We start from the raw sequence: 25,040 nt of genomic DNA, 5'->3' as shown, positions 1-25,040 counted from the left end.
CTCAATATTGCACCATACAGTATACAGTAACACTCTGGTACATAATAACTAGGACTAGCAGGAAAAGTATGTACATTGCAGATGTACAGTAGAGAACAGATATAATAAGTGAAAATATAATGGAACATATGGAGATTGGGCTAAAGTTATAAGTGGTCCAATACACTTTTTGTAATGATCTTGAATATCGCCTAAAAAGTTAGGTGTCCATATTTATATATCATATAGAAACATTTAGACAAAATATAAAATAACAACTAAGCTACAGTACTTGATGCGGTATGATGGTATGATAGTTCGACAATCAAATGTCGACCTAACAATCTCACTATATTAACCAAACCCTAACTCTAGCACTAATATGCTACATTGACATTTTGACTGTCAACATGCACCATGTCGACATAATGAACGTTTAAATTCTGTATGTAAAAATGGTACATGTCGAGAGAAGGTCCATGTCGACATTCTGACCAGATACCCTACTTGCACATTAAATAGAATACAATCAGGAAAACTAAGGTGGCTATGGTCTTCTGAATTAGAAGTGTCAGAAATCCAAGTAATACTACACAGTGCCAAGCGGCAGCTGCACAGGCAAAGAAAAGCCTAGAAGGATAAAAGTACTTTATGTAATTACAGTATTACTAATGTAAAAGTCATTGGTTAGACCATATATGGGGTATTCAGGAGGTTTAATAAATTAGAATATTGGCAACTCAGTTAATATGTATAGTCAAAGGCAAAGCAAAGATTTCTCTAGCATACTTTTTCTACCGAATGCCTTATAGAGGACAAAAGGTCATTGTTGATGGAAGAACTATGATTTTATTATCAGCATAAGAAAATGTACTTTACTGTAAAGATGGTTAGATGTGGACTGACTTACTACATCAAGTGGTGATGGCAGATTCACAATGGAATAGATACCTTTGTTACAAGGTACAGCTAAATTATACACACTAGCTACCACGTCAATGATATCATCATTATAATAGTTGCAATACACTGCATCTGAGCTTAGTGAGTGGGTAGAAAATGATCAAAGTTCATGCAAAGAAGTTAGTACAATCTTAATTATTACATTAGACTCTTACCTCCAAAACAAGACCCAATGGCCAGGGCAAAAATAAGTGGCTTAATTGGTAGATTAACATCTGCATCCTGGCTTAAATTTATTAAAACTGGAATCTAAAAGGACAAAAAAAACAATAGTGTTAAATCTTGAAATACATGAACAAAAAAAAATCTGAGCAATAATGCTAAGTATCTACAGCACAATATTCAAAACGCACAATGTGCTAAAGCCAATCTCCTATTTAGCATATAAAATAAAAAATCACTATCAAAGCAATTTAAGCTTTACAGCCCCAGAGTAATGTGGATGCTTCTATACACAAACGGACATAAATAAAATGTCATTATTTGGAAATTGATTTATTGCTTACCATTGACTCAAGACAATGATCATGTTGTTAGAATGACTTTCTTGATATTACAATGCTGATACTAGCCAAGCATGCCTGCCAATAAGTTCTAAATTTCATAGGTCATCTGCGTAATCACACGGCAAAATAAATTGCACAGCACGCAATGTACATTAAACGCTGCTCCTTTCCTTTCTCCTCATCTTTACTTTGCAGAAAAATAGCCCCTGGTTATATTTTGTCGGGAACTTTGGATAGATGTCTTGACACAGCAGGACTTAAATGAAGGCGAGAGAAACACTAGTATGGATCAACAGAGCACAGCCACGGTTGTCCCAGTCTTTTAAAGAACAAATGTATCAATGTTATTATTTCTTTGCTTGAGCAAATAAAGAATGTATGATTCGAGAATTTAGCTGAGCAAACTTCATGCCCTCAAGTTACAGTATATATTTTCAGCACTTGATAATAGATGCACATTCCTACCTTGTGGTCATTCATGTAGAATCGGTGAATGTATTGATGAACAAATGATAGCACAACCATCAAAGAAAAATGCAGGAAAGCAAGATGTAGTTATGGCAGTATGGACCTGATTCAGACCCAGACGCTAAGAAGCATTCGCTCGTAGCTGGCCGATGTTCGCATTCTGTACATGCATATGCATAGCAGTGCGCGTGCGCGAACTAGTTCGAAAGATCAGGAAGTGTTCGCCCGTTGCGCATAGACTGCCCAGTAGAGAGAGTGACAGGAGAAGTCGTTTGTGGGTGGTGACAGGGGCAGGCCACTAGAAACAGGGGAGTGGAGGTCTGGAAATGAAGAGGCATAGTAAGTTAACATTACTAATAAACATGAATATTTGATGGGCAAATAAGGGATGAATTGCAAATCACATAACTAGCAATGTGTTAAGTTAGGGTAATTGAAAAACTTATTACTAGGCTATAGATAGCTGCTGCAGTAGTAACTGAAATGCTGCAAAGTGTCATAGTATGCCTAAAAGGAGCTAACAGTTTTTCCTACAACTGGCTATCAGTAAGAAACTAAAGTTGCCAGCAATACACATGTTAAAGATAGCTTATTAGATGAAGACTGCACTAAAGTTGGCAGTAATACATATGTTAAAGATAACTTATTAGATGAAGACTGCACTAGTGACACAAAGACCAAAAGTCAATGATCAGATTTTTGTTTCAATTTGGGAATGGTACTACTGCATACTGAACGAGCAGAAACACACGAGTGGCACCTTCATGAATTGAAGTCAAGTATAGTACTCCCTCTATAACTACTCTTTCAGAACATGCCCAAAACATTCTTTGTCCTCGAAGACAAGTACAGATGTATACAGTTTTCACAAAAAGAGAACATGATCACTTTGATATGAATGGTCTCCTTTTGATGGATTTACAAGACAACAACATGATTGGTCTGCAAAAACAATCCAACTGGTACTATAATAGCAAATACATTGCCCCAGCCAATAATCATAGCATCATGAGGAACTCATGGAGAACATGATTATATCGAAAAATCCACATACTGTTAGGAGTAGGTGTTAGTTACAATAGATAGAGATGATTCACAGACCTGAAGTGTTAATTGTCACATATAACAGATTGCTGTGCTGGAGAGAGGGATAATTGTTGCTAAGCAATATAAGTCCATGTTTTGCCTGTGACCTTGTTTATCTCCTTCAAATTCTAGTATTCTTCCTTTATGTTTTACCTCTCTAGATAGAATGATTTTTAAGTTTAACTTGCTTAAACTAAAACGTTTGTTCATTTTCCTCTAGCATGTCAATCTGTCTTATTTACAAAGACACTGAATTTACAATCCAGCATTCTAACACTCTCTCCCTGTTGTTTTGTCTGTGATCGACTCTCCCCCAAATCATTTGTCATATCGGTTCCCCATTCCCCTGTGCCTCATCTCTGAACTGCTCTCCTTGGATCTTGTCGCCATTACTTCTCCCCTTAGTCTGTTGTCATATTTGTCCCTTAATGTATCTTATCTGTTTATTCACCCCACCCCCTTCCTGGCTTTTAATTGGTGTCTGCTTTTGCCTCCTGTTCTATCTTGAACTTACTGGTATGTACCTTCCTTTAAATTTTGGTATGTTTACCCCTGCCGCAATGTTTTTTTTTAACCTAATCTAAGTAATCTAAAAGAAAGTTCCATGGTTAAATTAATGAGGACTCCATCTTGAAGATTTCCATTCACTGCAGGATTTTTTTTCCTAGGAAGTTAATTTTTTAAAACACTAATCATTCAATTAAGAGGGAACAGCGTCCCAGGCATCCACTAAATCTCTTTGCTATGATGAGGGGTATGAAGTCTGTGTGATTTAAGCAGTGTGACCTTCTTTTACCCTTGTATGTTATCCTACTAGAAAGCTTAGCAAGTTTTCAGGTCAGTCCAAGGACCGATTCCATTCAAGGATGTCCACATAAGCTTTATACACACATCATACAGTCACTAAGTAGTGACATGGACAAAACATTTTAGGCATTAAGCATGACGCCTGATGTTTATGCCCAATGATGCCACAGTTCTGTACAGTATTTTGAGCAATAAAAAATTAATTAAGCACTGCACTTCTAAAAAAATAAAAATAAATCAAGTAGTAGTATTGACATGGGAGAAAATCAATCAAGGCGCGTTAAAATGAACATTTAATAACTAACAATGACAAACTTCATATAAAAAGACATATATAAATAAAAATAAGCACAGCCGCCCTTAGAAATGCAATAAAGAAGTTAAATTGAACACTGCACTATACCGTCACTCCGAGAATTAGAAATGTAGTTTGTGCTGATCATAAAAGTCTAATCTAACAGGACTGCCTGAGTCCCAAAGTATTGATGCATGTATATATAAAAAGGATAGTCCAGAACTTACACAGTTCAATTGTCTGGTGTATGTAAAGTATATATTGGTGATTCCTTGACATTGGTTCAATGAGTACATTTGAGTCTCCCATATCCAAAATGCTTGGTGTATTTTCAATATCTGAATATTCCATATTTTGGAATATTTGCATATCATAATGAAATATATTGGGAATGAGACCCAAATCTAAACACAGAATATATATATATATATATATATATATATATAAATATATATATATATATAAATATATATGTTTTATATATCTTATACACACAGCCTGCAGGTAATTTTATACAATATTTTCAATTATTTTGTGGCACAAACAAAATTACAGTACATACATGAAATTCATTTATGTTTCATATACACCTTATACACAAAAACAGAAGGTAATTATATAAAATGTTTTTAATAATTTTGTGTCTTAAACAAAGTTTGTATACTTTTAACCATCAAAAAGTAAAAGGTTTCACTATCTCAGTTATGCTAAAAAAAATTCTGTATTTCGGAATATTTGGATATGAGAAACTCAACCTGTAATATATCTCAGTGCAGTTTCAATGGAATGAACCACCTGTAAGGAAGAATCTTTCGGTGTGCAAACACGTGAAACTGGCTGGTGCAGACTGTGCTGGCAATTTGACCATTGCACAGTGACTAAGAATCATGGACAGTTGGCAGTGACAGGAGATTATCTTCTAATGCATTTTGCCTCTAACGGAGGCTTTATCAAAGAGTATTGTTGCTGTAGTCTCTGGTCCTTAATAGAAGTTCTAATGGCTTGCTCATTGTCCAATTAACTTAAACATGTTCATATACAGCTGTGATAAATGGAGTATTGATAATGATGTCATTAAACATAGCACAAAAAGACACTCATTTTGTGTCACAATAATGAGACCAAAACTACATGGAGTTCGAAAAGTCTCTCTGTAGTGTGTGACAGTCCAAAATTCAAATAGGGGAGCCAGAAAAACTGCCAGTGAGTCCCAGCTGGCAATGTTTGGCAGCATTTGGAGTGGCAGTTAGTGTGGCTCCCCTATTTGAATTTCTGACTGTGCTGCAGCCCCACCTCTGGAGCCTCCTGTGTCACACACTTAGTCACACAATCACTGAGGAAGGACTATCTGAACTCACTGTATAATGATTTACATCTCAGGTAATAAAAATACACATTTAAAATATATAAAATAAAAAATAATGTGTCTTTTATACATACACAATATAAAATCAATCTCTATATGGAATTGTACGCAGTCTGCATAGTGTGCTAGACAGATACAGAGAGATTTATATTCTATGGGAGTTTAGAAATACTTAACATTTGTTACTTAAGTTTAAGGTGGCTGGAATGGCCATGGGCACTAGGTTTGCTCCCAGTTTTTCAAATTATACATATGTGGGAAGGTCCTTCTAGAATTATTCTAGTGTTCTATTACTATTGCATTGATAATCTTTGTAAGGTTGTTGACTGGTATGAAAGGATGGTAAGTGATCCCTGTTTGTTGTGGACTCTGAGGAAGGCCAGCCTTTGGCCAAAACGTTGACTGCACTGTAATGTAATACTTCTGTGAGTAATAAATTCTGTTTGGAAAAGACCTGGGTGAGTGCACATTAACATTCATTAGTTGATTATAATTGTTAAATCCTTTTTGGTTTCACTGGGTTGTACCCAAGGCACCTAAATATAAATTGTTGTGTGTGTACCACATATTAACACACACATATAGGGGTGGAGCTAGAACTTTGTGGGCCCCACAGCAACCTTTTGAAGGAGCCCCAATGCATCAAGAGAAACACATCTCTAATTTGTGCTTTTTTTTTACTACTGTATAATTTACAGATGTAGCCATGCTCGACATTGCTGCGCAATGTACGCAGAGGCACATGCATCGCGCAGCACTTGCCAGTCTGTGACTTGTCACAGCTGGTGTTTACTCCACATGCACACCATAGAAGTGGGCACACTAGTCACGCCATCCATGCCCCAGGAAGGATAGATGAGTGGAGATACATCTGTAACTCTTTCCAGAGCCTGGGGTGGGCAACACACGTAGGCAGTATTCCTCAGTGTGTCAGATAAAATAATTAAACTCAGACACCTCCATATGCACCTTATATGCCATCAGGCTCATTCACCTGCCCAGTATACTGTATGACATGTACTCAGAGAATTAGAGGATGTGATAGGCTATATGCAGTTTTAAATATATAGCTGAAAAGTTCATTTTTGTAACAAAAACCTGTATGAAGTGGTGCAGTGGCTCCTAGACCAAGCACATGCCATGATGGCCCCCCACAGTACTGACATCCACTTAATGCCCTGCAGGCATCAGACATTCTCATGTCACATATACAGTATATATATATGCACATAAAATAGAAATTAATGTTACAAAACAGATGAAAAATATTTCAATAACATAAAAAACATTTTTAAAAGTCTTTACAGATTACACAAAAATGCTTAATTCAGTGACCTAGAACAGAACTGGCCAAAACATTGATCGCGATCTACCGGTAGCTCGTGGGGCATCCACCAGTAGATCGTATCCAATTTAATATAATTAATCCTCTGACGACCTTAAAAGCCAAGTCCCCAGTAGGGCCCCACATGGGTGCCATCATGACGTCACCCGTGCACTGTGAGGAGCTTGGAAACGGTGCTCAGAAGCCCAGCTCCTAGTAGTGCAGTGCATGGATGACATCATGATGTCACGTGTGCTGTGAGGATCCTGAAAACCAAGCTGCAGATGCATTCTAAATCTATCAGTCTAATCCAGAGTCAGCGAGAGACAACAGTCACAGAGCAGGATTAAAGATGTGTCAGGTAAGTTAAGTGTGTGCTTGTAAGGCAGTACATACATTTCCTAATTGTTACATTTGGTTTGCTCTCTGTCTGGTGAGCAATGAATTTTTCTTAGGCTTGTATTAAATTGTTTGTACTTAATTGTATTATTTCCAGCTCTTGATTCATGTTCCTGAATTGATTACAAACTGGAGCTGGTGTAATAATTTGAGATTCCCTTTGTTAAAGCTATGTTTTTAAATGACCAGTTTTTTGGATACGATGCGTCTCAGCCTTAATACAGGAAAGAGACAAAATAACTGGTGCAGGTGACACTAGAGATCATGGACATTAGACGTCTGCTATGAAGTTCACCAGTAAAAACTTTCTTACAGTCTTGAGCAGTAGGAAACAGAAAAGTAAAAAAGTAACTATCCCGTTAATAGAGAAAAATCTCATGTACTATAAACTATAACATTTTTATGCATATTTAAGTAAGGAAATATTAACTGAAATGTTAAACAAGATTAAGGCTGTCTTTAAAGCCTATGATGTGATTTAGAAAGGTTAGTGATAAATAAAATGTGAAAAGTAATGGACAACCAATATCTGGGCCTATTAAAACACAATTGCATTTTAAAATAAAATAATGTAGTTTTGAGCTTGTTTCATTTAACTTCAAGAAACCAACTCTTCCCTATTACAATTGCTTTTACTGATTACAGGACTCTGGGCTTTTCAAGAATCCCTTACAGGATTGGTCTCTACTATTTTTAGCTGGATCATCTATTAGACCAGTGCATCTCAAATTCGGTCCTTAAGACACTACTAACAGTCCAGATTTTAAGGATATCCATGCTTAATTAGTACCTTAGTCATTTTGATTTAACCATCTGTGCTCAAACATGGATATCCTTAAAACATTGACTGTTAGTGTGTCTTGAGGACCACATTTGCGAAGCAATGCTCTAACCCTGGGGCTCTCATTCCAGTCAACAGGTCATGATTTGTAAATGTCTTAGGGGTCTACTTACTAAGCTTTGTTAGGCGATAAAGTGAACTGAGGTAAGGTACCAGCCAATCAGCTCCTAACTGCCATGATACAGGCTGTGTTTGAAAAATGGCAGTTAAGAGCTGATTGGCTGGTACCTTATCTCCGTTCACTTTATCTCCTAACAAAGCTTTGTAATTAGACCACATAATCTTGCACAGGTGAATTGATCAAGTTTGCTGGGTCAGTAATTATCTCACCTGCTTCCACACACAGAAATCTTCAAAACTTGACCACTTGGAAAAACTTGAGGGTTGAGACTGGTAGATCACTACTAAGTATGTGAACAAAAAGTAGATCCCAGGCCACAAAAGTTTGACCACCCCTGACCTAGAGGGACTAGGAGATGTTGCGAGTGTGTGAGTCCAAACTGCCGACAGCATGTAGGTAGGGGAAAGTATACATAACGTCATGAAGAGTTAGCATTATGTTTGCTTGAAAAAAGGAAAGAAGCTTCACTTCTTTTCTTTATATAAATATCGACTGGAGGTAGCCCCCATTACACCCTATGGCTGCTGCATGATCTACACTGACAACTGAAAAGTCAAACAAATCAGTGATTTCTCTGGACTTTTAACTGCACTTGAATATGGAGATAACTTAAATACTTAATTCTTCAGGTATTATGCTGGAGAAATGCAAAAAAGACGTGTACTAATTAAGACCCCTTAGTGACAAAAAGTGATTAAAAGAAAATTGCGCTTATATGCGATATGTATATTCAGTTATGCCGCGCTGAACATGGTCTTGTTTCCATTTGTCCATGTTACTTCTGATCAAAAGCCACTAACCTTGAGGAGGGGATAAAGGCACAGATGGGGTTGGTGGCAGGGGCAGAAATGAGGAAGGGGCCAGAGGAATAGATGGGATGGGGTCTCCAAAGGCACACATAGGGAAAGGTTCACAGGAACACATGGGGAGGGGGTTCAGAGGAACACACTGAGGCGGGTATAAAAGGAACATTTGAGGAAGGATAAGGGCAGACTCACACATGGGGAGGGAGATACAGTGGAACAATTGGGAGGGGAGGGTCAGAGGCACCCCTGATAAGTGATAAGGGCAGAGGCACACATGGAAAGTTCTGTGTGGTGTGTGCCTCTATTACTGTGCAAGCAGGGCGAGGAGGAGGAGAAAAATAAAGATAGCTGGTGGGGACACATAGGACAAGGTGACTTTGCTAGATAGAGCTGATATTTAAAGTGAAGCCTCCTCCAATAAGAGGGGTTCTGCAGCTTCCACATAAGTGAACACAGCAAACTGCTTCTTACTAGTCACAGGCAGGACTCTGCCTGTGACAAAGAAGCAGCTCACAGGAGGAATCAGCAGCACTTCTATAAACCTGCACTTTAGTAAATACACCCACTGGTGTCATACAAATGCAGTCCTCCAGCATCACTGCCAAAAGTACCAGCTTCTCCATCATTCCATGCTGGTAACCCAAATGATGCAGTTGATTTCTCAGTTGGTCAAGAGAACTGATCCCTCCTTCTGGTGATAGGTGATGGAAGGATCCCTCTTTTGATTTATTCCTCATGACTCTTCAAAGAGCACAAAAATGTCTGTCCCACTGACTTCAAGTGCTTCTAATGAGCAAACCTCCAGCACCTTCACTGACTCCTGATCCTTCTTCAACACAACAGCCTGAATGGAAATTGAAACTCCAGTGGATTCCTCCTTTATGACCGGTCAGCAAGAACAAGCATGCTGCTAAGGGCTGGGACTGGAGGATACTTGTTGGGGCTCCTTTGTCTCTGCTAGACTCCATAATTTTCTCAATAATACAGAAGGTTAAGCCTTTCCCTTGCAGGAACAACTATAGAGGACTCTCATACAGAGCCCACTGCTCCAGTCTTTCCCTCAACAGCAACCCTAACATGGGCACTTATTGTTTCATTCTCTGTGGTTCTCATTATCCAGAAACAAGACATAAGACAGTGGGGTAAAGTAACTTGTGCTGATGTTTCCCAAAGTTTAAGCACACCCTCCCCTTCACTCAACCATGACGCCCCTTGCCTGTCATACATACACTTTAGCTGCACTACTTATCACTGTAATGCACCCTTCCACTTAGTATCATCATCTCAAAGAACAGATTAAAGTAAAAATTAACCCTTGGCGTAAATTAAGGCCACACTAAATTTAAAACCATAATAAAACAAAGCGGAAAACATTCAATTAAAATGTATTGAAGTACAACATCTTCTTTCCTGATATTATTTCACAAATTATAGGTTTGTTTTCCCTTTTCATACTTAAAAATAGCTTCAGAAAATATATTCTTGAATGTTTGCTTCATGATCTTATCTTTAAAGAAAACCTTCAAGAGATTATTAAACGTGTATAGTTTGCTATAGACAAATAATTAACTAATAAATCATTCAGTACAGCTGTGGCCTTTTTCTAAACATAAAACTGACTGACTTTCTCCGGCTTTTATATTACAAAATTAATGTTTTTAATAAGAATTCTTTTTAAATGTGAAGTTTAAATAATGTTTCAGAAGTATTTACTACATTAAGAAGATTATAATACAAGCCTAAAACCACTTAGCCAAAATGATTTAACAGTTATAGATACAGGCTGGATTGACTACTTCCATACATGCCCAAAAGTCTACTCTAGTCTGGTCTTAAAGTCTATATCAAAATTTTACTTTAAAGGACAAATATAGAAATTAAAGTAAAATACTGTCATGCTTGTACAACTGTGTGATGGAAAATGTTATGGGAGCAGCATGTGTACCTTGTAGTGTCAAACACAAAGGAAACAGATTATAAGAAACCATAAAGAGATTACTGTACAATTTGAAAACAAATGGTCGCTCATAAATGTTTAGCAACAATTAACATATATGCAACAGAGATCAAATTAATAGTATTGTATTTGAATTTTAGAAGCAAGATGCACACATAAAAAAATGTCACTTTCATGCAGTAGTACAGTATGATTCTGTGGGTCAAAGAGCACAGACAGGCAGTCCAAATCATTCTAAGTATTTACTGTAATTTATGTATAAACAGTTACTTACATAGTACGTATAAATTCAGACAGGCTTTAATGTTGATATTCCAATCAGTCCCTGTACTAGTGGATTTAATAATCTATATTCCCTAACACACAGATAAACACACCAGGATTCATTTACTCATGATCCAGTTAACCCAACAGTACAATTTTGGAGTATAGGAGTAAATCTGAGCACCTGGGTGACACCAACTCAATAAAACATACAAACTCCAAACAGATAGGGTTGTTATGGGTTGGACGGTTAGTCAGGTAAGAGTTGTAAGAGAACTGCTGCCAGTTGACTAGTTGGGGCTAAGTATTGAATATGAGATGCCACCTGTGGGCAGTAGGAGCAGCCTTGAGGGCTGGTTGTGGCCTTTATAGTCGTGGCCAAGGGACTGGTGATTGAGAAGCAGCCTTGAGGGCTGGTTGTGGCCTTTATAGTCGTGGCCAAGGGACTGGTGATGTGAAGAAGCCTTGAGAGCTGGTTGTGGCCTTTATAGTCATGGCCAAGGGACTGGTGATGTGACGCAACCTTGGGCTGTTGGAGCAGTTTTGGTGGCTGCTACCAGTGCTGCCGGGATGACACTGGTGACAGTGTGCTTAATAGCGCACCTGGAATGCAGAGCTGCTACCAGTGCCGCCGGGATGATGCTGGCGACGGTGTGCTAGGTTGCGCACCTGGAATGCAGAGTTGCTAGCAGCGCCGCCGGGATGATGCTGGCGACGGTGTGCTAGGTTGTGCACCTGGAACGCAGAGTTGCTACCAGCGCCGCCGGGATGACACTGGTGACAGTGTGCTGGATTACGCACCTGGAATGCAGAGCTGCTATCAGCACCGCCGGGATGACACTGGAGACGGTGTGCTAAGTTGTGCACCTGGAATGCAGAGCTGCTACCAGCACCGCCGGGATGACACTGGTGATGGTGTGCTAAGTTGTGCACCTGGAATGCAGAGCTGCTACCAGCACCGCCGGGATGACACTGGCGACGGGGTGCTAGGTTGCGCACCTGGAATGTAGAGTAGCTACCAGTGCTGCTGGGATGACACTGGTGATGGTGTGCTGGATTGCGCACCTGGAAGGCTAAACTGTGACTGGTGCTGCTGAGCTGACACAATTCACCGGATGGTGACAGATGCGTCTGGGGTAGGAAGCGCTCCGTGCTGTCCAGATGGTACAAGCAGCACGTATGGACGAGATGCAGGTGGAGCCGCCTGCATGGAATAAATGGCTCACATGAAACACAGCAAGACTGACACAGGTACTCGACTGACATGCAGGAGACAGGAACCGGAAGTACGAACAAACTTCTATCACCAGCAGGGATTGCTGGGCTGGGTGGAAATTAACAGAGACAGAATCCAATCCAAGCAACTTTCCCTTAATGACAGATTACTGTGCACCTGAGCTGTATCCAGAGAAAAGAATCAATTAGTGCACCTCACACTGCACAGGGGCAGCAATTAGTGCAGTGCCTCAGTAGCATCAAAGGCTGGAAGTCCAAGCAATAGGATCTGCTAACTGCAGATCCTAACAAGGGTCCAATTCTGGACAACATGGGACTGATGACAGTGCATTATCCTGCTGAAATATTTCCATTGTTGTAAGGGTACATGAAGTCCGTGAATTGATGCAAATGGTCTTAAAGCAATGCAACACAGCAGTTAACGGTCAATGATGTGTTTGGGTGGACCAAACTCATGCCACGTGAACACACCCCTGACCATTATTGGACCACTACCAGCCTACACAGTTCCTTAACAACTGGGCTTGATGGCTTCATGGGGTCTGTGCCACACCCAAACCCTGCCATTAGCCCAAAAAACTGGAACCATGACTCATCGGACCATGCCACATGTTGCCAGTCCTACAGTGTCCAATTAGCGATGTCACGAGCCCAGATGAGGAGCTGTTTCTAAGGTTGTAGTGTTAACAGGGGCACTCTGGTGGGTCTTATGCTCCCATATCCCATTAAAGCAAAAGAACGCTGCACTGACCTGCTGGATATACGTCAGGTACCTACTGCATTGAATGTGATCTGAGGCAGTGTTGCTTATCTGTTACCACGGACAATTCTGGCCAGATGCCGCTGGTCACGATCATTAGTCAATGCACTGTCCACAGTGGGTGGTAACCATGAGGCATTTACGCTCCACACGTGGCACCGTAGATTGAGGAATGTAGAATGTCCGCACAACTTCGGAAGTGGAATGAAAAAAAAATACATTGTGATTTGATGGGATGACCCTACTGCAACTTCTAATGGCTTACTGTGATCGTTGTATCTGTATAGATCTGAAGTATTCTGTACAGTTCACTTTGTTTGAGGCAGACTATAGCTTGTTAAGTGCCAATTACAGTATGTTATCTACATTGACTGGCCATGCTTGCTCTAAAATCAAACATTTGAAACCCCCAAACCAGAAATCTTGCTCCTGCTTCTCTAAGCTGGGCTAATGCTTAACAACTTAACTGACTGATATTTTTTCAAAAAAATGCTCAAATTGTAGAGATTTATTATTATTGAATTATGTCAAGAACACCTATATATAACTTATCCAACACACTTTTGTAAATAAACAATATAATTTTTTAAAAAACATAACATTAAGATAGATTTTTATATTGATCATCGATATATTGGACCATAGTGGCTTTACATATCCCTGCTGCTCCTCTGTGCTGCCACCAGGGATAGACTGGGGGGGAAGGGGCTGAGGGCTGCTGGATTTACATATCCACGGCAGTAGCTTCTCTCTGCAGCCACCAGGTGGGTGGTCCTTCTTTGCTACCCGATTGGCAGTGATCTCCTGCACAGCAGACACTGCGGGAGAGTGCAGGGATGCAGAGGGGTCTGGAGCTCTCTCTGATTGGTGGCTGCTGGAAGATCATCATAAGTGGCCATTTCTGACTGGTTGGTTTGTTTGCAATCATGTCACAGAATTCACAGCTTGGCACGATGCCATTACAGGCAAGTGGTTAAATATTTTCCAATAACTGAGAGCCCTCCTGTCCATTATAAAGCTCTGTCTATTTGTATAACTGAATGCTTGAAGAAATAGAAAATGCATGGTCATTACTGAGACCAGGTCAGTAACTAAAAGAGGAAAGTACAGATGTAGCCAGCCTCATCGTTGCCACTATGCGCCCGCACATGCGCATGCATTGCTGCAGACCATAGCAATCGCCAGGCTGTGAGCACTTGCAGCCAGCAATTACCCCATTGAAGTCTATGGTGTGCGCGCGCGTACACCATAGCCGCGGACATGCTAGTCACACCATCCATGCCGCGATGCGCTCATATCGCGGCATAGATGAGCGTGGCTACATTTGTAAATCTCTGTAGCAGTTGAATAAGGATGCTGAAATCATGTATGAATCCCCAGTGTTCATACAGCTACTGTAATTGGTTTAGTGTCATGTCAAAAAAATTAAATGGACTTGTTAAAAAACAAGATGGTATCTATTTAAAAGTCAAGAAGAAATTACTTTGCACTATTTGGCAGGCTTTCAGCTTTGCTCAGATTACATGCCAAGTACGTAAGTGTGGATTTGGCCTGTAGTAAAAATAACTGGAATAAGCTGACCACTCCAAATCAATGGGTGCAGCAAATTAGGATGTCCTAACGGTTCCATTTTCACAGTAAAACATGATGACCAGTAAGGGCACCTTTTCAACTTCAACATTTATAATGTGTGCAGAAATATAGAACTATTAAACCAGGTGCATTATGTTGTATCTATAAAATTTGTACTTTCTGGTCTCCAGGCAACATCTCCAACAAAAAGAAAATATTTTTTTTTCCCTGAACACAAGTATTATTAAACTTACCATTGCAGTAGTGAAAGGAATGTTGTCAATTAGAGATGAGGCTAAAGCTGAAACCCAAACTACCAGTATGAGTGCAATTGCGAGTCTTTCATCTTCAGGAACTGCCTATTATAGGAAAGAATTATGAAACATAATTTCTAAAAGGTATACACTCAGTATAATTGCTTGCATGACTGTACGTTAAGACAAATCTGTAAATAATGGGTATACTTCCAATTTAATATAAACTAGAGCAATTATCAATATTTAGCAAATGTAAATAAATAACCTGGGTCAAAACAGTTTAAGAATATAAAACACCGTGATAGTTAGTACTTCCATAATACTATGGTACATATTGAGTCTCCCATATCCAAATATTCCAAAATACGGAATATTCCGAAATCTTTTTTTTTTAAGCATGACTGAGATTGTAGAACCTTTGATTTTGATGGTTCAGTTTTATATATACATATAGAATAAATATGCCTGTGCTCAGTTTTACCCATATTGTACATAGTATCAGCTGCGTGCCAATATTATATGCCATATATGTATGCAGGGCCATAGAGAGCGCCGCCGGGTCCAGGTAAAGAGGGGCGTGGCCTAATTGCAGGAGGTGTGGTCACGCCCCCTTGAGAAAAAAAAACACTTTTGCAGCGCCATGTAGTGGTGCTGCATGCTGGGGAGGGGGTGCTGTGAGCCCCTCAGCCCGGCGCAAAGCCAGGGGGGCATGATCAGTTTCATCGCTCCCCTCCGCAGGCATAAGAGATTGCTGTGGCTGCTGCTTAGCAGCCACAGCAATCTCCCACTGTATCTGGGCTGTGTACTGGGCTACTGCGAGGGAAAGAGGAGGGAAGGGGGGGCCCACCGGGCCCCTCTGGAAGGCAGGGCCTGGTTAAATTGTACCCGCTCCCCCCCTCTCAGCACCCATGTTATATATGCACAGAACTATATATAGAGGACAAGTTATATATACACACAAAACTCTTGTAAAAATGGGACAACTATACCACTCTTGAAATACCATAAAACTATCAAACCTCCTCTCTACTTTTCATCAAGATTTCTAGAGTGCAATGGCTCCTGAATTTGAAGGAAGCAGATTTCTATGTACAAAATGGTGTGGTATATTGAAACAAGTCTCACCAACATGTTTGGTCTCACTAGATCACATGACTGAATATTTTTAGAACAATCACACACCTCACGCCTGATCTACTTTCCACTGTAATCAAAACCTCATCACAAAGCCCACAGCTCGACAAAAATACACTATGCTAATTTTTCATTCCTTTACAAAATACTGGCAATGTTTTTTAAGCACCAGGAACAGGAAAGGCTCAAAAACGCACTACTTGAAAAATATCATTTAAATTGAATTTGAAAAATTGAATGGTTTTCTTATAAATGGAAAAGGAGGTTTGTTTATGGGGTGCAGCTCAGACACAGTTGTGTATTTTTTGGACAAATAATCTTGAAATCAACACTGTTTCTGCCCTCAAACACAAGTGACAAACAATATACTGCAGTGTAGATAGATATCCTCGAGAAAAAAAAAGTGCAAGTTCATATTAACAATCAAAAACCTTTTTTTGCATCAGTGTGGGACTGTGTACTGTGCATATAAAAGGCCATTAGGATGTTTTATATAGACAGTCCTCAGATTGTAGAAGGTAGATGCAGTGGCTGCAAAGAGTGACTGCAGGCATCATTGTTGTTGTATGTGTATTTGCTTGTCATACACACACTGCAAACAAACAGGTTACTGTGTGTGGTGCTGCAAAAAACATTGCGGCATTGTTTGTTAATGTGAAATTGCATTTTTTTTTCTCATAGAAATCGATCTACACTATTTGTTACTTGTGTATGAGAGCAAAAACAGTGTTTATTTCAAAATAATTTTTCCAAAAAAATACACTGCTGTGTTTGAGCTGCACCCATAAAAAAAGACCTTTTCCAGTTATAAAAAAAAACTGCAAAAACCTTCAGTCTTTTCTAAATTAATTTAAATTGTATTTTTCAAGTATGTGTTTTTGAGACACAGCTTATATTACTGTTCTAACTATGTGCAGTGGTATCCTTATGATCCATACCCCAAAATAATTCTTGCACAGGAGACCTTTCCTGTTCCTGGTGCATAAAAAAAAATGCCAGTGTTTTGTAAAGGAATATAAAAATTTGAATAGTGTTTTCAGTGGCAGCTACTCTGTGCCCCCATCTGCACACCAAAAATCGTAAGTGGGAAAAAAAATTAAAATTTGTTGGTGTAAAAAAAAAAATTCTAGTCCATTAATAAAACTGCTATGTAAAAAGTAACTGTCCCTCCTTTCTTTATCTCATTGCATGGTCTTGGTGTAAAAAATAAAAACAATCATGGATCAGTTAATAGAAGAGCAGTAGAAACCCAGTACTACTGTGCGACTACTGCCAGTCATAGTAATATTTCACCATCTAAACATTATTACACAATTAAAGAAAACATTACCTCTAACCATGAAATGAAAAATTAATGTACATTTTTTTTTTAAATTGCAAACATGTCATACACCACTAGCAGTGGCAAGGAAAGGCTTACAGTAGACGTTGACCTTTTTTGTGAGTGATGGTCATGCTAGATGTTTCATCTTTAAAACAGGCAAATCAGTGTACAAAAACAACATTAAGGGGTAAATTTACTAAACTGAGAGATTTTAGAAGTGGTGATGTTGCCTATAGCAAACAATGAGATTTGAGCTATTCTTTTCTAGAAGGTGTTAGTTAAATGTTAAGTAGAATCTGATTGGTTGCTATGGGTAACATCTCCACTTCTAAAAACTCTCACTTTAGTAAATATACCCCTAAGGCTGAATAACAAACTGTGTGTTCACAGATCCCTGAGGAGAGTATAGTGCCCACAAGTGAAGTGTGAGTCTGATATTTCTGACACTATAATCCTAGAGAAACAACCATCCACCATTTCTGCTGCAAATGTGAGGATGAGTAGTAGTAAAAGATGTAGGTGAGAGGGAAAATGAGGATTCTACTGTGGAAGTGTAAAAGGATAAGGAGATTATTTGTGTATCAGATGCTAATGTGGATATTGATGATGAATGTGTTGGACAAGAAGAATTTGATAAAATTGAGGAGGAGGATGCTTGTATCAGCCACCAGTGGCAGCAGTTCTTGCCAGTGATAAGGAGGAGGATTTTGTCATGCCTGGGCAAAAGACAAAAAAAATGAGAAAGCTTAGTAACAGAAAAAGAGACATTTATGAGAAAATATTAAAGGTAGTAACCAATACAGTAACTCAGTTGTAGAGAGGCTAAGCTTATGGCATCACTGAGCACTTTAGTTGCACCCGCAGTACAGAGGGCATATCAGCATTATAGAACTAGGTCAGCAAATTAGATTGTTTCGCTTCTCTGTATAGAAGATCATGTGTAACATGTCAACCTATAATGGAAAGGATTCCCATAACAACCAATGGCAATTTTCAAAATAACAGGTTTGGTAATAAATAATCAGAGTCCATTTTAGTTACCTTTTTATCGATCTAATGATGTATTAGAAGCAGAGAAATTTGCACAAAGCAAGCACGGACTTCATTTATTTTTTGTTATGCATGATCACAACTCACATAAAAAAACCTTTTTGCATTTGGCCACCATCAATTACAGCACTGATTTAAGCAGATATCTGCTAGAACCTTGGGACCAAACCCCTTATTGTTGTGTGTGTCTAAAGCATGACAGTTATTGGCACATTGTTTTTTTGCTTTCTAAATAAAACACCAAATGCATCTTGTTGTTTCATATTAAATACATTAAGTACAGGTGAATCAATGCACTGTATGAGTCATCATAACACACAGTAGATATGACATCAGAGCAATCTCATACACAGCCAGGTCTATGCAATCAGTAGCTAAGCAACATGAAGGAAAAAATAATTTTCTGTTTGCAAGATCAAACCCACAAACTAAACAGCATACTCATAGCAATTCTCTGTGACAGTTTAAATGTGCGGTGGGTACATCTCAAATGGATATTTAATCTTGAAAGGCTTCCAGTCTTCACTGCTCTCAGCTAGTGGCTGAGAACAACTCAAGTTTGGCACACCACTGACGCTAACAGGTGGCATGGGAACACAGTCTTAAAATTAGGATGTATGAGTAAATGTAACAAAAAGATGCAAGGGATAAATGTTGCTATTTAGGGGATATGGGATAATGGCAATGGCAAGTGAGAGTAGGTTTTCACAGTGTGATAATAAACACACAGAATAAAAAAAAAAGATAAAAGCGGTTGGAAAATGTATTGGTTTAAAGTAAACCAGTAAGGTTAGCAGAAGTACTATATATTTACTAAAGTGCGGGTTTTTAAAATTGGAGATGTTGCCCATACCAACCAATCATATTCTTCTTAACATATAGCTAGCACCTTCTAGAAGATAATAGCTAGAATTTGATTGGTTGCTATGGGCAACATCTCCACTTCTAAAAAGCCGCACTTTAGTAAATATATCCCTTAGGCAGAGATTAGAAAGTAGGAGCGTTTGGCCTTGTCAAAGAGCTGGCCACTACTTAGCTCTGGTGTTTCAAAGGTTTGTAAAGCATAGATGTGAGGAAATCAGACCAAATCACGGGAGTGTAGGAGATATCTGGGCTGACTCAAAGTTGCTTGCAGGTCCATTGTATGGATGGATCATGCGGTTTTAGCACTGCGCATACTGCGTAGTTGGGCGCCCACATCTAGAGACAATTCCTACCCATCTCAGTCAAATTCTATATTGAGCCAGGTTGCTTTTTTGTTTTCTTTCAGTATTATTGTAAGCCTCTGTTATACAGTTAACATTTAGTGCTGCAGAGGAACTGGCAGATTATATCTTGTTTTGAAAATAACTGTAAGGGAGCAGATAAATGAATGCTAGGTGAAAGTGAGCTTTTCAGCTGGGATCTACCTTCTCAGCAATTTTTACTGCAAGGGCTAGATCACAGATTAATAATACTACCCTCTAAAATATAACAAAGACAACACAAAAGTCAGACGCTAGATACAGTTAGAATATGATACAATGGTGAGACAGACTGCAGCTCCTATAGGGAGACCACTAAAACCTACCAAAGTAACAAAAAGAAGCACTATCTGATATCTTAAAATTGAGATGTATGCCGGGTCATTTTTGCTGGTTTTGGTTCTGTAGCTCCTTTGTGTTTTGGACCTGATTTGGTTTTGCAAAACCCCCCTTGCATGTTTTGGATCTGTATTTAAAAAAAAACAAAACATAAAAACAGCTGATATCATAATTTGTTTTTGTTCCTACAGTATTATTAACCTCAAAAACATTTATTTCCAGTAAGTTTTGACCACCTCACAATTTTGATTTCATCCAGTTTAGGCCAAAAGGTTGCACCGAACTAGCTGGCTGGCTAAGCTAAGCAACAGCAGTGGGGGTCACAAACATGTGGCAGTTCAACTTCCAGCATGGCACATCTAGGAAACAGAGTGGCACTGCAGTGGCAGACAGTATGGCAGTTTAATAACTATACAACCCCATAGATAAACAAAGAATGTTTTCAATAATCAAGAACTAGATCAGTGGCTCAAAGGAGATGGAGTATATTTATGGAGTAGTTGAAGGCAGGGAATGAAGGAATAATTAATTAGTTTGTAGGGAAGGAAGGTTGTCGGATATAATGGGACCAAGACTTGCTGTTTACATCAGAGGAAAGCAACTTGTAGCGCTCCAGATGAACTACAATTCCCAGCATCCGTACTGTTTGCCATGGCTGCTGGAGGTTTTTTGTCAACAACAGGTGGAGTGCCTCAGGTTATCTCAGCAGCTTTACAAATGATATGTACCATGTAAATATGTATGTATATGAGAATATACACAACTAATTTTTTTATTAAATGTATTTATTGCTCTATTCTGCTGCTTATATTTCTGGTCTCTTGCATGACACCCACCATCTATATTATCCAGTTATTCCTCTTAGAGTCACCTACATACAAAGGAAGGCAGGAGTTTATTGAGCTGAACAGTTTATATCAGCCTGTCAATTCACTAGGATCCTGGGGCAACTGGTTGGGGTGGGGAGGAACAAAAATTGGGTGGGACAGATGCGGCACACAGACACAGCTCACAGCCCCTGGACAGACATGGCACACAGCCACTGGACAGACGCGGCACACAGCCCCTGGACAGGCACAGCACACAGACCCTGGACAGGCATGGCACACAGCCCCTGGACAGGCACAGCACACAGCCCCTGGACAGGCATGGCACACAGCCCCTGGACAGGCATGGCACACAGCCCCTGGACAGATGCAGCACACAGCCCCTGGACAGACAGCACAGCCAGAGTGAAGCAAATGGCACAGATCACAGTGGGGAAGCACTTGTTTGCAATCCAAAACCTGCGAGAATCTGACGTGGGATTGATTACGTTTTTCCTCATTTTTGGATCAGTCGCAGGTAGGAATGGTTGGGTTGGTCCAGTTCTCAGAGAACCAGACATGCTTATCTCTAATAAAAAAAAATCCTAAAAAGGAATTACAATGATTGTCACACTTAAAACTATTATCAAATAAAGAGATGAGTGGTCCAGATTTTATAACCCTCCCGAACTTAGGGGATTCAAGCTGATCCGAGTCCAGGCTTGGATCTTCCTGCTGGGCTCGGATCAGAAAACAAGCCAAAACACAAAGATGCCGGTGTTTGAGCTCTCTGTTTTGGTTCAGAAAGCTTCCTCTGTTGGATCCAATCAGTGGCCACTACCATGTTAACAAGCCACTGGTTGGCTGAGAATAGCTACTTCTCAGCCAACCAGTGGCCTGTTACCATGGTAGCGACCGCTGATTGGATCTGGCAGACAGATCACTGTCACTGTCACTGCCCCCCACCCACTGGCCCCAAAATTCATGCTGGGCTGCAGCCCAGGGGTGAAGAGGGCAAGCGCCAGCCAGGATGTGCATCTGCCTGAAGAGAGCCTGCCAGTTTTTGAGGTGAGAGCAGGGGGCAGACTGACAGAAGATGCTGGGCATCCTGGCATTAGGGGGGTCCTGTATACCCCACCTTAAGCCCCCTCCCCCATCCTGTGCCCCCTGAGCACCTCCCCCCTTACCCTGTGTCACCCTGAGCCAGTGGCATAAGTTATCCCAGACACAAGTTATAATTGGATGCCTCCCCTAAAAAAAGGGAAAATAAATATGGTGCATATCTATCTATATATATGCACAAAAACACAAATATAGAATATGTGAATTTGTTTCTGTTAGGCCTATTTACTTAAGTAAATTTGCAGGATATCCCCCCTTCCCTTTTTTGGGTATATACAGCTATGCGTTAGTCACAGATAAGATAAAGACCTGTATAGTGAAATTTGCTTGAGGCTCAGAGTCCTCCAGATGGAGGCGAAAGCCATCTGATGTGGGGTGAGGAGCCCTCCCAATACCAACTGATGTGGGTGGGGAGCCCTCCTGATACCCCAGATAGAGGGGAAAACTACCTGATCTGGGGCTTTGAGGACTGAGTTTGAGCCAAGATACTGTAATACTGTTACTGTGGTGGAACTACAAATCAAAAAATGCCCAGTCTATTGCCAACTGCTTCACATGCCAGGAAGTTGCTCCACCAAAGATCTTCCCCAGACTCAGTTGCTAGTGCCACAGGTGCCCGCCTCCAAGGCCTTCTTACACGCAGCTCCGTCTGGTGCATCCTTGTTGACATCCAGCTCCTGGAAGATCTTCAGCCGTGCTTATGCTCGGGCTCACCGCACATGTCCATGGCTAGAGCTGTCACTAGGGAGGAGTGGGACGGGTAGTTATGGGTGAGGGGGTGTGCCAGAGTCACACTGGCATGAGAATCTGTTGAGGAGCAGCAACATCAATGAGCAGGGACAGGCTATAGATAGACGGAAATGGCATCTGCTGGTCTGACTCTGAGCCCTACACTAGTATATGGTAATGGTAGCTTCTCAGATGCCGGGAAGAGGTGCCATGTATTGGGCGTCCGTGACAGTACACACCGGGTACATATTTACAACCCCAAGTGGGGTGAATATATTGTTGGCAATGGTGGAGGTACCCCTTCAGTGCTGGCACCTGGCAGCAGGTGCCTCCATTGTCTCCCATAGTTCTGTCCCTGCCCTGAACTCCCTACCCCATCCTGTGCCCTTTGAGCATCCCTCCATAACCTGTGCTCCCCTGAGTGTAACCCCTTACTCTGCCGCCATGAGCATCTGCCCCAACCCTGTGCCTCCTTGAGAATCCCCCCAACCCTGTTTCCCCTTGAACATCCCCCAACCCTGTTACCCCTTGAACATCCCCCTAACCCTGTTTCTCCTTGAACAACCCCCCAAACTTGTGCCCCCTGCCCTTTCCTTCTCTTTCCTGAGCTCCCATCCCCATCCTTCCAACCTTGTACCATCCTGAGCATCCCCTTTCCCCTATAGAGCCCCTGGTGTCAGAGATCCCCTGCTGTGCCCATATCATTACTATTTGCTGTGATGACTACTATATAACACTGTGTGTGTGCTGGTGCAGTGTGGGGAAGGGAAAGAGGAATGATGATGAAGATTGAGGAGGAGATCTACAATGGTATAATGTGTATAAGAGGCTCGTCTGTGGCGTAAAGTGTATAAGCGGTTCTACTGTAGTGTAACATGTATAAGGGGTACTACTGTGTGGCATAACTTGTGTATGGGGCTCTTCTGTGTCGTAATGTGTATAAGCAGCTCTACTCTGGTGTAACAGGTATAAGGGGTACTACTATGTGGTGTAATGTGTCTAACGGACACTACTGTGTGGCGTAATGTGTAATGTGTCATGTATTTGTGCGGCTGCTCTGTATTGTGAACTGTGAGGTGATTAAAATTGACTGGAAATTAATGTTATCGAGGTTAATAATACTCTAGGAAAAGAGGCCTAAATTATGTGATTTTAGTTTTTAAAATTTTTGAAAAAATTCAAAACTAAAACAAGTCATGGCAGTTTGGCTAAACCAAAACCCGATGACGAATTAAAACTGAAACCAACAAAAATGGTCCGGCACACATCCCTAATTAAATATATTACTACATTATTTGGGTTAATCATGACTAAAGTTTCAGAAACCATATCCAAAAGCGGTCTCAGGAATAGTTGAACACTAATGTAATAGTGCATGCAACAAATATTGCCAGATATATGGAGAACATAGTGAAGCAATTTCAGAGGCAAAAGTTAGTAATAAGTTTAATACCGTGTTTCCCCGATAATAAGACACTGTCTTATTTTTTTTTTTTTGGTAAAAAAAAAACCCATAGGGCTTATTTTCGGGGTAGGGCTTATTTTAATTAACATTGTCAGCATCATGCCCTCAGTCCTGCTTTTATCCCCATCATGGCCTCAGTCCTGCTTTTATCCCCATCATGGCCTCAGTCCTGCTTTTATCCCCATCATGGCCTCAGTCCTGCTTTTATCCCCATCATGGCCTCAGTCCTGCTTTACAATTCTTTACTTACCATTTTTTTTTTTCCTCTTTTTTTTGTTAGGGCTTATTTTCGGGGTAGGGCTTATTTTGGACCATTTTTCAAAAGTAAGGGTAGGGCTTTTTTTCGGGGTAGGTCTTATTATCGGGGAAACACGGTAGTTGCACCTAATTATATGATGTATTCAAAATAGTGTGATCCTGAAGACAAAGCTCAGCGCCTTTGCCAGATGTATAGAGGCAATGTCCTAATATAATAGTGTTATAAAATGCAAGCAGTAGAGTGGATATGGGGTGTTGATGTCTGTTTGCCAGCTTTATGATCATTATTATGCTTGCTTTTTATTCAAATCTGCAATCAGGATGCACTTGAAAAATATTTATTATATGGGGGTACGCACTGAAAAAGGTTGGAAAACCCTGAGTTATAAGAAAGGAAAAAATGTACAGTAATCTCCTTTCCAGCAACAGAAAAAAAAAAAACATTTTAAGCTTAGCTGGTATATAGTTTCTACTGAGGTCTATATGCCACGTGAATTAAAGACAAAAAAGTAATATCCATGATTTAGGTTAAGAGATGGGAGAGGAAGATAGTCTATGGGAG

The 25,040-nt window shown here is 40.2% G+C and overlaps 1 protein-coding gene across 2 annotated transcripts in view; it reads right to left on the bottom strand.

The window, feature by feature from the left end:
* The window catches only part of OCA2 (OCA2 melanosomal transmembrane protein), a 296,067-nt gene that overhangs the window by 38,984 nt on the left and 232,043 nt on the right, over positions 1–25,040 (bottom strand). The window contains exons 21-22 of one of the 2 annotated variants that reach the window (XM_088454034.1): positions 15,005–15,109; positions 1,098–1,191 (exon numbers count right to left, since the gene is read on the bottom strand). In XM_088454034.1, coding sequence (XP_088310160.1) covers positions 1,098–1,191; positions 15,005–15,109 — 199 coding nt within the window. Of the gene's footprint in view, positions 1–1,097; positions 1,192–15,004; positions 15,110–18,151; positions 18,182–25,040 lie in introns of those variants that run through there. The other variant, XM_088454035.1, reaches the window with a different exon arrangement.

The sequence above is a fragment of the Taudactylus pleione genome, unplaced genomic scaffold (genome assembly GCF_031769625.1).
Source record: "Taudactylus pleione unplaced genomic scaffold, aTauple2 ptg000609l, whole genome shotgun sequence".
NCBI classification, from domain to species: domain Eukaryota; kingdom Metazoa; phylum Chordata; class Amphibia; order Anura; family Myobatrachidae; genus Taudactylus; species Taudactylus pleione.
This window is presented reverse-complemented; position numbering and strand designations above follow the sequence as displayed.